This window comes from Cryptotermes secundus, unplaced genomic scaffold (genome assembly GCF_002891405.2).
Source record: "Cryptotermes secundus unplaced genomic scaffold, Csec_1.0 scaffold17, whole genome shotgun sequence".
Taxonomy (NCBI): Eukaryota; Metazoa; Arthropoda; class Insecta; order Blattodea; family Kalotermitidae; genus Cryptotermes; species Cryptotermes secundus.
The window spans coordinates 368,211-382,810 of NW_019729207.1; the positions used below are offsets into that span (position 1 = coordinate 368,211).

The 14,600-nt window shown below is 43.3% G+C and overlaps 1 protein-coding gene across 1 annotated transcript in view; it reads left to right on the forward strand.

Annotated features, from left to right (window-relative positions):
* Positions 1 to 14,600, forward strand: part of LOC111865343 (splicing factor 3A subunit 1) — a 40,971-nt gene that overhangs the window by 5,171 nt on the left and 21,200 nt on the right. Inside the window, exons 3-6 of the mRNA XM_023853271.2 lie at positions 2,314 to 2,494; positions 10,437 to 10,596; positions 11,557 to 11,710; positions 12,578 to 12,705. Coding sequence (XP_023709039.1) covers positions 2,314 to 2,494; positions 10,437 to 10,596; positions 11,557 to 11,710; positions 12,578 to 12,705 — 623 coding nt within the window. The remainder of the gene's footprint in view (positions 1 to 2,313; positions 2,495 to 10,436; positions 10,597 to 11,556; positions 11,711 to 12,577; positions 12,706 to 14,600) is intronic.

The following is a 14,600-nucleotide window of genomic DNA, read 5'->3' on the forward strand; positions in this document are numbered from 1 at the left end:
TGAACAAATAAACTATTTTTCCATCTCCTGGATCTGAACAGTTACATCCTGTTGTCACAAAGAGAATTTCGTCTCGCTCTTGTGCGGAACATGCTGGAAGGGGTCCACCTCGCCATCAACGGCCCAGGGGTCGAACCCCCGCCGTTTTATCGGAGATATCTCGATTATAGGAGGCCAAACCACATCACTGGTCGACTTCCTCTACTTCGCAATTGAGGTGTTGTGTGTGCTTTTCGCATGGAAAACGAAGAACCGTCCGGACAAAGTGCGTGAAGTGCGACGTCGGACACTGGATTTCCGGATGTTTCCAAGATTTCCACATGAAGCCAACAGTCCGTTAGATGACGCAGGTGGGAAGAGAGACAACTTATAAAGCTGGTGACCAAAAATCATGTAAGTAGAAAAAGAATTTATAACTTAAAATTAGATTTTAAAAAGCCGGCCGCACGCGTGGACTGCGCGATGACATATGGCGTCATTCGTCCCCTTGACTTTATTTTCATGACGCCATATGGAGTCGCTCGGCTCTTAAAGGTTAAAGTGTAGGACTGGAAGAGAACACGAGAGAAGGCAGGGGAAGTTAATAGCATGAAAGCTTATATAAGAAATGATGTGACTTCCTGTTGAATTCTCAATGGACATTTGAATTTAAGAAGTTTTGCTGTCAGGACAAACTTCACATTTCTTCATTACCTGAATATTGAGGACAGTTCCCTGCATCCCTTGTCCAAGTCTTGGTATTTTGATGCACAGTAAACCTTCGCTGATCCAGATTAATTGCGGGTAGAGGTCATCTGATTAAGTGATAATCCAAATTAATGAAACAAACAATAGCTCTAAAAGAAAAAAACTTAGAAAACAAATAAAGGAAAATTTAATAATATAGATAGTGCTGATAAAAATAAACAATAAAAAATGTCACTGCAGCAATGTCTTCCTCTGTCAGAAACTGAAATCCCGGGTCTTCTTCATCCAGCTGAAGCCAGTCTTGGATATTTCCTTTCTTGGTTTCAGTCTCTCCAGCTGCCCTCAACGCAGTCTGAAAGTCCTCTTGCTGCTTAATCCAGTGTGTCTTTTAGCCTTTAAATGCTGGACTTCTGAAATGGTGGTAGCTTGAGCTGGCTGGAGTTATATTAAATGCCTGCTGCTGGTGCGCATTTAAATGCCTGTTGCTACTCTGTGTTTAAATGTCCGTTCCTCTTAGGGCACTTAAACAATTTTAAGCATTGTGTTTAAAAATGCTGTATCTAACTCAATTTTTATGATAAATGGATGGTATTATCTTTGTTTGTATCAGCAAAGAACATAGTGTCGTATATTACAACGGAAGATTTAAACATTTTTATACAAAGAGTTATACTCTGTTTTCAATTTCTTCTTTTAATTTTGATGCGTACAGCAAAAATGGTTTTCCCAGTTCTTCACAGAGTTGTTCTGCATTATAAAATCAGTCCTGCTTGAAACACTTGACAAATTTTAGCAGTCCCTGGTACCATAAAACAGATGGAAGCAATAAAATCATTTGGCCTTCTGCTAGCACTGCTTACACTCTTCAGATTTTCGAATCTTTTGACTAAATGACAGAAGAATGAAAGCATGGCTATTCAAGAAATAGCTAGAGGGGTCCCTTCTTCAGTGCTGAGACCTTCAGTTATAGCTGCAAGAGATTATTGCCCTTTCTAGGGTCATGAACAGACAGCTGCATCGTGGCTAAGCTACTGAGTGCAATCTGTTTTCTGTGCGTTTGTAATGAAATCGAATACTGTAGTTTCATTTCAGCCTATATATCCATCAAGCACGTAACAACAAAAAAGGTGTGTACATCGAATTTTTAACACATTAATCTGCAGAATCTGCAGTAAAATTACTGGCTCGTGGGTGATTTTGGGCATAACTCATACGTATATTCTTTTTTTGCTGTTGTTCACTTAGGCATCATTTTAATTCCTCTATTATGGCTTTACTCAAGTCTGTCTGTTAATTATTACATTTAAAAATAAATATTTAGGACTGTGCATGCGCTTCTACTAGCGGCGTCTGTGCGCACTTCCGCTAGCGGAGTTTAAATGTCCGACTGCCCAAATCAGGGTACTTTGGCCATGACAACCATACTCATCACTGGCCCGATCGGTGCACTTCGGGCATTAAAGGTTAAAGTATGTACTCAACTGTGGACAGAATTTTTTATTTTTCATATTTTGATCCAGATTAACTGTAACCGGATTAGCCAGGGTTCTGTGTATTCCGTTGGAGTGTTTTGTAAAGTTTTTAATTTGTTAAGTAACAGTTTCAAATAGAATATTTTATAAACAGGAGTGGAACCAAGTGCTGGAGGGGCTCCTGTGCCGCAGCTTAAGACTGTCCTGTCATCAGCTCAACAGAAACAGCAACAAGAACTGCTGAAGCAGGTGTCAGAGCAGCCGTTTATTCCCAAAGATCCCCCAGCAGAATTTGAGTTTATTGCTGATCCACCATCTATATCAGCCCTCGATTTGTAAGTTCCATATTGACATTTAACTTTTCACTTACAGATTTTTAAAATATCCCACTCCTGCACTTAGCCTGAATTGAAATACAGTCTTTAATCTTCTAGGGCACTAAATGCTATACTTACTTACTTATGGAGCTGAGCCCTTCTTGAGGAGAAACGAAATCTGTAGCCACTCAGGAATTTCCAAGCATTTTATGGAACGTGAAGGTTCATTACCATGTTCACAAGAGCCCTCCACTGGTCCCTATCCTGAGCTAGATCAATCCAATCCATACTATTCCATCCCGTCTCTCCGAGATCCATTTTAATATTGTCGATGGTCTTCCCAGTGGTCTCTTTCCTTCTGGCTTTCCCACCAGTATCCCATATGCATTCCTGGTATCCCCCATTCGTGCTACATGCCCTGCCCACCTCATCCTCCTTGACTTGATCATTCTAAATATACTTGGAGAAGAGTACGAGTTATGAAGCTCCTCATTATGCAGTTTTCTTCAACCTCCTGTCACTTCATCCCTCTTCGGTCCAAATATTCTCCTCAACACCCTCAGTCTTTGTTCCTCCCTTAATGTCGGAGAAGGCCACGCCACAGCTCAAGCGGTTAGTCGCTGGCTTCCCACTGTGGGGGCCTGGGTTTGATCCCGGGGGCTGGTCAAGTGGGATTTGTGGTGGACACAGTGGCGCTGGGGCAGGATTTCTCCTAGTACTTCGGTTTCCGCTGCCAGTATTCATTCCACCCATTGCTCCACAATCACCCTCACCTGTCATCTGGTTCTGGTACAATAGGCCAGAAGTGGCCACAGTACAAGGGACTTAGTCCCACCCCACTAGCATTAAAAAAAATAATGTCAGAGACCAAGTTTCACACCCTTACAGAACCACAGGCAAAATTATAGTTTTGTATATTCTAATTTTTATGTTTTTGGACAGCAGATGAGAAGACAGAAGGTTCTGGACTGAATGGTAGCAAGCATTACCCAAGTTCAATCTCCTACTAAGTGCTATACAGTAATGAAAGATTTGTGAACCATTATGTCAGCAGCAGCTACATTTTCTGAAAACTAACTAACTTACTTAATCCATTCCTCTTATATCTTATGGTGATGAGGTTTTTTTTTTTTTTCATTTTAATAATTTTACAGATGGTAGGAATCCTTGGACAAGTGATAAGCTTGTTGCAAGGCCTCTACCTAAACACAGGACAACACAAACAGAATAAACACATGCACATACCAAACATCCATGCTTTATGTGGGATTCAAACCCACAGTCCTGCCTTCCAAGCGAACAAAGACAGTACATGCCTTAGACCACTCAGCCACAGTGACCGGCCTTCTGAAAACTACTGTATTAAGTCTTATTTACCTGCCAAAGCTGTTGGTGAATGAAGCTATATTTTAAGCCATTCTTGAGGACACCCAGGGTTGTGGTGCTGTTGGGGAAGGGGGCGGGGGCGTCACGTCCCACAGTTAAGAGAAGCCATGTGTTAAAAGCTAAACTTCTGGCTAAGGACTCCAGTTTCTGAAACATTATGTTTGTTTAAATAAAAACGGGGTGGTGTTTTAGATAAGAACAGGAGGATGGGTAATGTCCAGAAACATAATATTTGTAAGTGCAGATATAGTTAAAAATTTTTAAAGAAAGTTCTTAGTCAATATTTTGTATAATGTTTCAATTAAATTTGTGTAATACATAATATATAACTTAGAAAAACGTCAGATTGGTGTAATGTGAAGATCATATGCGGTATCAGTACAGTCTGGAAAACTATTAGCGACCAATCTTCAAGGACTGTTGGCATGGCAACATTGCAAGGTAGATATTTGTGTATTGTAATAATGTGCTTTGTATAGTTCTGCTCTGAGGTTGGTATTGAAGTGCAGTGCTGTCCCTCAGTATTTTGAAGTTGGATTACTGATTCAGTTACATAACGCCAATCTAAATTTGAGTGATTAAGGGGTGGGTGCGACCAGTCCTTACACATTCACCATCTTTCATCTGTTGTGTATTCCCCATCTTGTTGCTCCTCTAACAGTACAATGAAAGGTAAAGCTGTCCCTGTAACAGTCCATGGAGGTCCACAGTGTTGCGAGATGTCAAGGCTCCGACATTTTCTAGACAGTCAACTCACATATGGCAGTGAGGTTGTCAGCCTTATGCGCTGGTTGCCCTTTACCCCCCAGGAAAATTCCTTTTACTCATTTATATCAGAGGCTGAGTTGACCCCGATGGCCATATTGCGGCTGGAAGGGTTAGTTCAGTTGGAAAATCCAGTGAACTCATTGGAACCCATGACCATCCGGCTTGTAGCATAGTGCCTCAACCACCTACCCTACCATGTACCCCTGGTCCTCTGACAGTTACACACTTCAAGTGAAGTGGACAGCTTTGTGTAACAAGGTATTAAGTAGATGCCTGGTTCCCTGAAATAAGTTCCCAGGCATAAGCTAACTTAGAGCATTCACCGTTGTAGGTGTCCTTCATGAACTGAATACATGGAACACAGTTCTTCTGGACAGACTGATACTCGCTCAGCTACACAAATTCACCATCCTTTAAGGAATCCAAAATTTCATTACAGTATTTACAAAAAGGTTGTCATTTTTATCTTGGGTGTGTTTTCAATTTACTTTCAGTGCTTGGCCATACTTGCGTATATGGTTGGGAAGTATTGAAACTGCTGAGACTAAGTGGTCTGTACAGTCAGTGAAAGAAACTTAACCAATTTCCTGACAATAATAAGAATAATCGTAGAAAACTCACACAAGCAGGAACACATTTTTGCGATGGTTGTCTGAAGTCTGCAGGATTCCGAAGAACGGTGTTTCATGTTCCCTAATCTCCAAATGGTGTATGTGAACTGAACATTTGCTATAAGGTATATGAATCCAGTGTAACAAAGCAGAACACTTTTAGTGTATTGTCACATGTTGAGCTATGGATGATGCCCCCTCCCCCGCCAGCCGAAGTGAGCCGAGCGGAGCCGAAGTTAGCCGAGTCCCAGCATCCTGGTAGCTATGCAACGCGAGTCAACAGCAGTGACGTCACCAAGGGGTACCGCGGTTGCTAGGGAGCGCGGGTAATTAGTGGTTGCGAGAGACGATGGTAGTAACAGCGGTACACAGCGTTACTAGCACGACGGCACCAGACAACAGTGGTGCCTATTACGTGGCTGTTTTCTGTATTGTCCGAACGCGGCTACATAAGGAGCAGCGGAGGCTATTCACAGTGAGTCCTCGAGTTAATTCCGAGTTAGCCAGCAACCAGTCAGTTGTATTCTGGCATTTGGAGTGTAGTATTTGTGATACTGCAGATAGCAGTAATTGTGAATCTGTAATTTGGGTGATTGTAAGTGCGAATGTGAAATAAAATTCGCTATATCAAATACGGCGTGAAGTTATTTGTCGCGTTATACGCCCAATACGTGACAACTGGTGTCAGAAGTGGGATTTGAACTTACACACGTGACCGACGAGATTCGATCTCAACATGTTACACTTGCGTCAGAATTTTTACGAACTTAAACGCGCCTAGACAAATAATTGGATTATTGTGCATCGAGTATTTGACTGCTACAAAATGGAGAAACAAGATATGCAGCGAATAATCGAAATGCTGGCAAGAATGGAGGCCAGCATGAAAACACATCATGAAGAGATGAGAGCTATCCAAATAAAAGCAGATGCCGACCGAGTGCGGATGGAAGACAGAATGGAAGCCAACCGAAAAAAAGACAGAGAAGATTTCCTGACAAAATTAGACGTCAACCAAAAACAAATCGACGTCATGCTGACAAAATTAGACGCCGACTTCAATGCCTGGCAGGAAGAGACGACAGCCTGCCAGGATGCAACAGTGAAAAATCCAAGAGGAAAAGCGGTTGTAGTTCACCGACAGTCGATTCCTAACGAAGACAATGAGACGTTGGCCTGCCTAGTAATGGAGGCACGTCAAGAAGATGAAAAGCCGGTCTCAGTGCACAGGAAACCTGAAGCGGCAGAATTACGAGAGGTACCCGTAGAAGACGCCGAAGTAATGCCGGTCGGAGAACCGAAGAAGAAAAGGCGCAGGGACCGTCATCGACGAAATATAAAGAATTCAACACGGGAAAACTGCGGACCCCAGAATAAATTGGCCGTCGTCAGCAGGAAGGTGTCCCGCCATGCAAGAGTGTCATGGCACCGGAGAAACATCTTCAGGAAATCTTGGACCCGAGAAGATCATGTGTCCCGGATAAAGTTGGCTGCCATCTGCAGGAAGATATCTCGTCGCGCGACAGTGGCACAATGTTGGAGAAATGACTTCAAGAAGGAAACTCCCCAGGGAACCTTCGGATACTGGAGAAAGGACTTGGAGCCACAGTCTCGCGCCAGCAAGAGGTGGGAAGTCCAGGAGGAACAACGACGTCAGCGAGTACAAACAACGCATCAAGAGCTATTATGTCGACATAAGGAACCTCCGAAGAAAGAAATGATCAAGGATTGGACCTTGTGGAGGGGACGACCCCCTCCAAAACCGAAAAAGAGACATCAAGCAGAGGAGGAACCGGTAATGTAGAAGAACCAGCCTCCCCAGAGAGTGAATGTGCCATGGGAGAGAGCGATGGATGAATGTGATCTTCTGGCAAGCTGAAAGGAAACCGCTTGAGATGAGTTTTGTCTTAAGAGGGGAGCAGATGTAACGGACGAAGAATAGTCGCTGCAAGAAGAGTAGCCGAAACAACAGGAGACACTGCAAGCACAGCTACGGGACGGAAAAGGAACGGGGGTGCACCGTTAGGCTATTTGAGATGAGCAGCCTTAAGGAGGGAGCAGTGTCACATGTTGAGCTATGGATGATGCCCCCCCCCCGCCAACCGAAGTGAGCCGAGCGGAGCCGAAGTTAGCCGAGTCTCAGCATCCTGGTAGCTATGCAACGCGAGTCAACAGCGGTGACATCACCAAGGGGTACCGCGGTTGCTAGGCAGCGCGGGTAATTAGTGGTTGCGAGAGACGACGGTAGTAACAGCGGTACACAGCGTTACTAGCACGACGGCACCAGACAACAGTGGTACCTATTATGTGGCCGTTTTCTGTATTGTCCGAACGCGGCTACATAAGGAGCAGCGGAGGCTATTCACAGTGAGTCCTCGAGTTAGTTCCGAGTTAGCCAGCAACCAGTCAGTTGTATTCTGGCATTTGGAGTGTAGTATTTGTGATACTGCAGATAGCAGTAATTGTGAATCTGTAATTTGGGTGATTGTAAGTGCGAATGTGAAATAAAATTCGCTATATCAAATACGGCATGAAGTTATTTGTCGCGTTATATGCCCAATACGTGACATTATGAATCAAGAATGATGAAATTGGTAGGGTATGTGGCATGCATGGGAGACTTGAGATATCGTTAATCCTTAAGGGAAGAGACAGGCTGTGTCATAGCTCAAGCGGTTAGTGTCTGGCTTCCCACCGTGGCGGTCTGGTTCGATCCCTGGTCTGATCAAGTGGGATTTGTGGTGGACAAAGTGGCGCTGGGGGCGGGTTTTCTCCGAGTACTTTGGTTTCCCCTGCCAATCTTCATTCCACCAAATTCTCCATCATGTCACCCGGGGTAGGCTACAATAGGCCAATCAGTGGCCGACGTGCTGAGTGGACCCAGTTGGACTCCACCCCCCACTAAGTGAATAAAAAATTTTAAGGGAAGAGGCTGTTCGGAAAATGCAGATGTGTATGAGATGATAATGTTAAAGTGAACCATTAAGAAACAGAGTGTGAGGCTGTGGACTTGATCCATTTGGCTCAGAATAGGGACCAGTGGTGGCCTCTTGTGAATGTAGTGATGAAGCCTTAGATTCCCTGAAAGGCAAGGAATTTGTTGACTGTCTGCTGAAGTATGAAGTTCTAAACAAGTTATTTGCTTCATTAGTTAGAACCTGGTATTTGTGTAGATTTAATGTAATAATGTTCAAATGTTTTAACAAATCAATGTACATCTTAGTAAAGTAAAAGTAAAAAAGTAAAGGTATCCCTGTAACAGACCATGGAGGCCCATAGGGTTGTGAGATGTTGGGGTTCCCACATTTTTTAGACAATCGGCTCATAGATGGCAGCAAGGTTGTCAGCCCTACGCGCCGACTGGCCTTTGCCCCCAAGAAAATTCGAAGAATATTCCTGGTACTCATTTCAGTTTAAGAGGCTGAGTCAACCCCAGTGCCATAGTGTGACTGGAAGGATTAGGTCAATTGAAAAAATTCAGTGACCTTGTCGGCACTTGAACCCGCAACCTTCCGGCTTGTGGCATAGTGCCTCAACCAACTACAATACCTTGCGCCCCCAGTGTACGTCTTAACATTAGTTAAAAGATATAATATTACAGCGTTCCATATATAATGCCTCCTATTTTTTTAAAGAAAACTACAACAGATACAGAAAGCATAATGCAGTTAAATAGAGCAGGATTTCAGCTCCTTACAGTTATTTTTGCACATGATCACCACCATTCGTTATGCACTTTTGCCAGCAATGAACAAGAGCCTGTATGCCGTGCCTATAAAAGTCTGCACCAGCATAGGGTAGCCACTTTCTTACAGCTGCAATGACAGCATCATTGTCTGGAAAATGTTGCCCACGTAGTCCGTCTTTCATAGGCCCAAAGAGATGGAAGTCTGAAGGTGCTAAACTGGGGCTATAAGGTGGATGTGGTAGGACAGTCCAGCCAAACTTTGCAATGTGTGCGGTGGTCGCCAAACTTGTATGGGGTCTAGCGTTATCGTGTTGCAAGCAAAAGGTTGTATGCTTCTTTGGCCTGACTCAGGAAATGCGGGCTTTCAGCTTAGCGTCGTTTTGTAGCGTTCAGAATTGACAGTCCCTGGTCGTTATCTGCTGATCTGTATGGATGAGGCGCTGTTCATTGTGAGGAGTGGCAGCTGAGCAGGGACACCCAAGGCATGGCTTGTCGTGCACTTCACTTTTGCCACTGTTGAAACACACTACCCACTGCCTCACTGTGCTGACTTCCACTATATTGTCTCCGTACACCTTTAGCAAGTGTCGATGGATGTCAGTGGGTACAATTTGTTCGGCAGTGAGAAATTCAATAACACATCTCTGTTTCATACAAACTTCTATGCCAGACACCATTTTGGTAGACTGCTCTGCTGTCACTGTCTGTTGCATGACAACCAAACTAACAGTAGATTGGCGGGAAGGTTCAACCTTTACTACAACACCACCAACATCCATCTCAGACGTTACATATTAACATAAAAAAATAGGAGGCATTATTTACGGAACACCCCTGGTATTTATATCTGTGACACAGTAATAGTATTTTCCATATGTGATGATAACATCCTTCTGAAGATGGTCATTTTGACCGAAACATGTAAAGGATGAAAAAATTAAAGCACAGCTTCTATCAATCACACTGGACAGTGGTTAAAATCTTATATACAATTACTAGTGTTACTGACCAGGAGGAACCAAGTTAAGTTGATATGGTAGACTTTCATGTTACGGTATTATGTGTCTGTGGGAAACATGAAAAAGTCTAGGCAAGATTTCAGGAACAATATGAATACAGGGAAGTTGTGCTTGGCACCTCCACAGGGAATATAATTCAAACACACGCATTTTTATATACACTAAATCAGACCAGTTGGGAGTGAACCCTTGTCCAAATTAGTGACAGTCCGAATTATAAAAGTTCTACTGAAAATGCGTTCAGGGAAGCTATAAAATGGACCTGACATACCTTTTTAGGTAATGCAGCTTTATTTTGAAATGTAGATTTTATATCATAAAATGTACATCAGTCTTGAAAGCATTTTGGATAGTGGTAATGAGTTCATCAAGGTTGTAATGTGCAAAAAAACAGGCAAATCATCGCGGATTCTGAATTAGTGAGGTTTCACCATGTTTATAAGTATACAATTAAGCAGAACATGAAATGTGCATCAAACTGTGTGCAGGGACATCGTGAAGCTGACAGCTCAGTTTGTGGCACGTAATGGGCGTCAGTTTCTGACGAACTTGATGAACAGGGAGCAGCGCAACTATCAGTTTGATTTCCTGCGACCTCAGCATTCACTTTTCCAGTACTTCACCAAATTGCTGGAGCAATACACAAAGGTAAGTACACGGGTTCCAAGCAGAAAAGAGGTTAAAATGGCACACTTTCTCATAATTTGTGAACTAGGGTAATGTACTTTGTGTTGTTTCATTAAAGAAGTTTTCAGTATAAATGAAAATAAAAAGGGAAAGCTATCCCTGTAACAGGCTGTGAAGGCCCATAGGGTTGTGAGACATCGAAGCTCCCACATTTTCACTAGATAATCGGCTCACGGATGGCAGTAAGGTTGTCAGCCTTACGCGCCAGTCGCCCTTTATCCCCAGGAATATTCCTGGTACTCATTTCTGTTAGAGGCTGAGCCTACCCCATGGCCATAGTGTGGCTGGAAGGATTAGATCAAATAAAAAAAAAATCCCCCCCCATTGTGATGCAAACCCACAACCTTCTGGCTTGTAGCATAATATCTCAAATAGCATCATTGAATTTTAGGGGTGGGTCGAGGCTGTCCATTGGTACTGCAGTGGTAAGTAGGCTCGTCATATCAGCCCTGGGTGATTATAAATGAGAGAATGGAGTATTCATGAAATGATAATTGTTAGAGGAAAATGAAAGTTCTTGGGTAAAATCCTGCCCCAGTGCCTCTATGTCCTTCATAGATCTAACACACAGACTGCCCTGTGCTTAAACTCCACTCCCCACAGCAGTGGCCTCATACTGTAATTTTGGATGCATGTACTGGTGGATCTGTTTTCTATAATTACATAATGCATCTTAACAAGATTGTAGCTCATCATTCAATAACTTTCCTGGACATCACAGCTGTGAAATGAACTGCACTATTATTGGTCAGCCCATCTTGACTGAAGGAGTGTTTCAACTGCTGCTTGACCCAGCACTTGCAAAAGAACTCTGCATATGTTTCTAAACTTGCAAAGTAGGGCTTGTGCAGACTTGCGTGTTGTGATAACCATAACAGCCATAAGGGCAGGTTTATTCCCTTTAATTTGGAACTCTTTTAGGTTCTCATACCGCCTAAAGATCTGATGTTTCGTTTAAAAGAGGAGTGCAGCTCAATGAATATAATTTTGGATCAAGTGAAGTATCGATCAGAATGGATCAAATATCAGGAGGCTCAAAGGCGTAAAGAAGAGGAAGAACTCGAGAAAGAAAGAGGTAGGTTTTGACACATTTTCATTCACTTATATATTTATTTATTTCTTTAAACAATCAGCCCTTTGAAACTTGAAGTTCCAGTAAATAGTAAAGTTAAAGCTATGGGGCTTTATTAGGCTGTGGAAGCCCATAGGGTTGTGAGATGTTGAGGCTTCCACATTTTCTAGATAGTTGGCTCACAGATGGCAGTGAGGTTGTCAGCCTCATGCGCCAGCCTCCCTTTACCCCCAGTAATATTCCTGGTACTCATTTCCCTTAGAGGCTGAGTCAACCCCAGGGCCATAATGCGGCTGGAAGAATTAGGTCAATTGAAAAACCAAGTTACTTCATAGGAAATCCATGACCTTCCAGCTTGTAGCATAGTGCCTCAACTAACTATGGTATTGAGTGCCCCTGAAGTTCTACTGAATAGTATTTAAAGAACTCAGTTTAAATGGCACAGAAAACACACCAACCGTGTCTTGCAAAGACCATCTGTTTATTGCTGTTTAGGGAAATAATCACTGTTTATTCTTAGACTGAGTGAAACACGTTACACTGAGTGGGGAAATGTAAGATCTGTGATATATATTATACCCACTACTTAACACAGTTAACACTATCGGTAGCCTAGGCTCTATAACATTTAATGACAGAAAGATTAGTGAAAAATAAGTAGGGAAGGATGTGGACAGAAGCAGCCATGGCTTAATCTCAGCGTGTTACATCCTGTGGTCATAAACACACAGATAAAATAATTTTAAGGAAGAATTTATTATTATATGCATGTAGAAACATTTTCATATTTTTTATTTAATTTTATGAGGCACATTTGCACCTATTCCAAGCACTCCACATGCTCCTTTCATTGTTTTCTGTGTCTTTCAGTTGCATATGCCCAGATTGACTGGCATGATTTTGTAGTGGTGGAGACAGTTGACTATCAGCCATTCGAAATAGGGAACTTTCCTCCTCCTACCACTCCCGACGAGGTCGGAGCTCGCGTTCTCATGCAGGTGTGTATTGGTGAAATTTATTATAAGATTCTTCCATTTGTAGAAACAGGTTTCTAATGATACCTTCACTGAACATTGCAGTTAAGTGGGTAGCACATGTAGAATAGCATGTGTGGTCTCAGAAAATGATTTCTAGTGAAGAGTCTAGGCATGGCATGTAACAAATGTACGTATGTACAAAGTCACAAAGTTGATACTTTTAAGGTAATTACAATGTTGTGGGACATAGTGGACACTCTTGTATTCATAGCTCCAGGAAATCACTTCACCCCTGCAGTTTGCAGTTCTAAAATCAACACTCTACGGTGTGTTACAAAAATTACTTTTCAGTTGCACTCATACAAAATGCGACTTGTGCGACAGTTTAAGCCAGATTAGAAATCAAGATGTATGGCATTTTCAATTTAATTTTAAATCACATAAATGATGAACAGAATTTTTTAAACGCCATCATGTTTATTGACAGCCATATTTCCTATCAGTGGACATGTGAACCTACATAATTGCCAAATTTGAGACTGAGGATATTCACATGTGGTTTGGGAACACATTTGTCATAGCATCAGGATGAATAATGTTATATTTTAGCGTCCTGTTGCACTGATTTAAGTCCATGATTTATTTTATCCGTCTTCTAGTGCATACATTCATCTATCCCCTCTTCTCACTCTCACTACATGTTTCGGCACAAATGTGCCATCTTCAGGTGCTGATCGAATCCACGACAAACTAGTTCATTGCATGCCTTGTCTATACATACTAAAATAACTAAAATATATATTTATCATATTGTCGCGTATCGGGCGTATATCGCGACAAATAAATTCTCGATGTATTCGATGTAGCGAATTTTATTTCACACTCGCTCTTACAATGACCCAAATTACAGATTTACGATTACTGCTATCTGCAGTATCACAATTAGTACACTCCAAATGCCAGAATACAACTGACTAGTTGCTGGCTAACTCGGCGGTAGCTCCAGGACTCACTGACTGACTCAGTACAACTCGACTCGGCGACTGTTACAGTACAACTGAACTGTGAATAGCCTTCGCTTCTCCCTATGTAGCCTCGATCGGACAATACGGCCACGTAATAGGCACCCTTGTTGCTAGCCACGCTGTCCGGTTACGTCACCGCTGTTGATTCGCCTTGCATAGTTACCCGGTTACGGGGCTCGGCTATCTTCGGCTCCGCTCGGCTCTACGGCTCCGCTCGTGACGTCACCGCGCATGGCTGCCAGGATGCGAGGTGATTACTCGCCTATTACGCGAGCGATACGTTACCGCTGAGGGGTGGGAGGGGAGCGCTGACTCACCCGCCGCGTCACTGCGGGTGTGGGGGGGGGCTCGGCTTTGCGCAACATGTCACACTGCTCCCTCCTTAAGGCTGTTCGTCCCGAATAGCCTAACGGTGCACCCCGTTCCTTTTCCTCGGTGGCTGTTCTTGCAGCATCGTCTTTGTGTCCTTCTGTTGTTTCGGCTACTCTTCTTGAAGCGACTATTCTTCGTCCGGTACATCCGCTCCCTTCTTAAGACAAAGCTCGTCTCGAGCGGTTTCCTTTCAGCTCGCCAGAAGATCACATTCATCCATCGCTTTCTCACATGGCACATTCACTCTCAATGGGGAGGCCGGTTCTTCTATTTTACCGGCTCCTCTTCTGTGCCCTGCTCCTTTTTTCGTTTTGGAGGGGGTCGACCCCTCCATNCCCTGGGGAGTTTCCTTCTTGGAGTCATTTCTCCAACGTCGTGCCACTGTCGCGCGACGGGATATCTTCCTGCAGATGGCAGCCAACTTCTTCTGGGGTCCACTCTCAGTGTGACATGTTGCGCAAAGCCGAGCCCCCCCCCACACCAGCAGTGACGCGGCGGGTGAGTCAGCGCTCCCCTCCC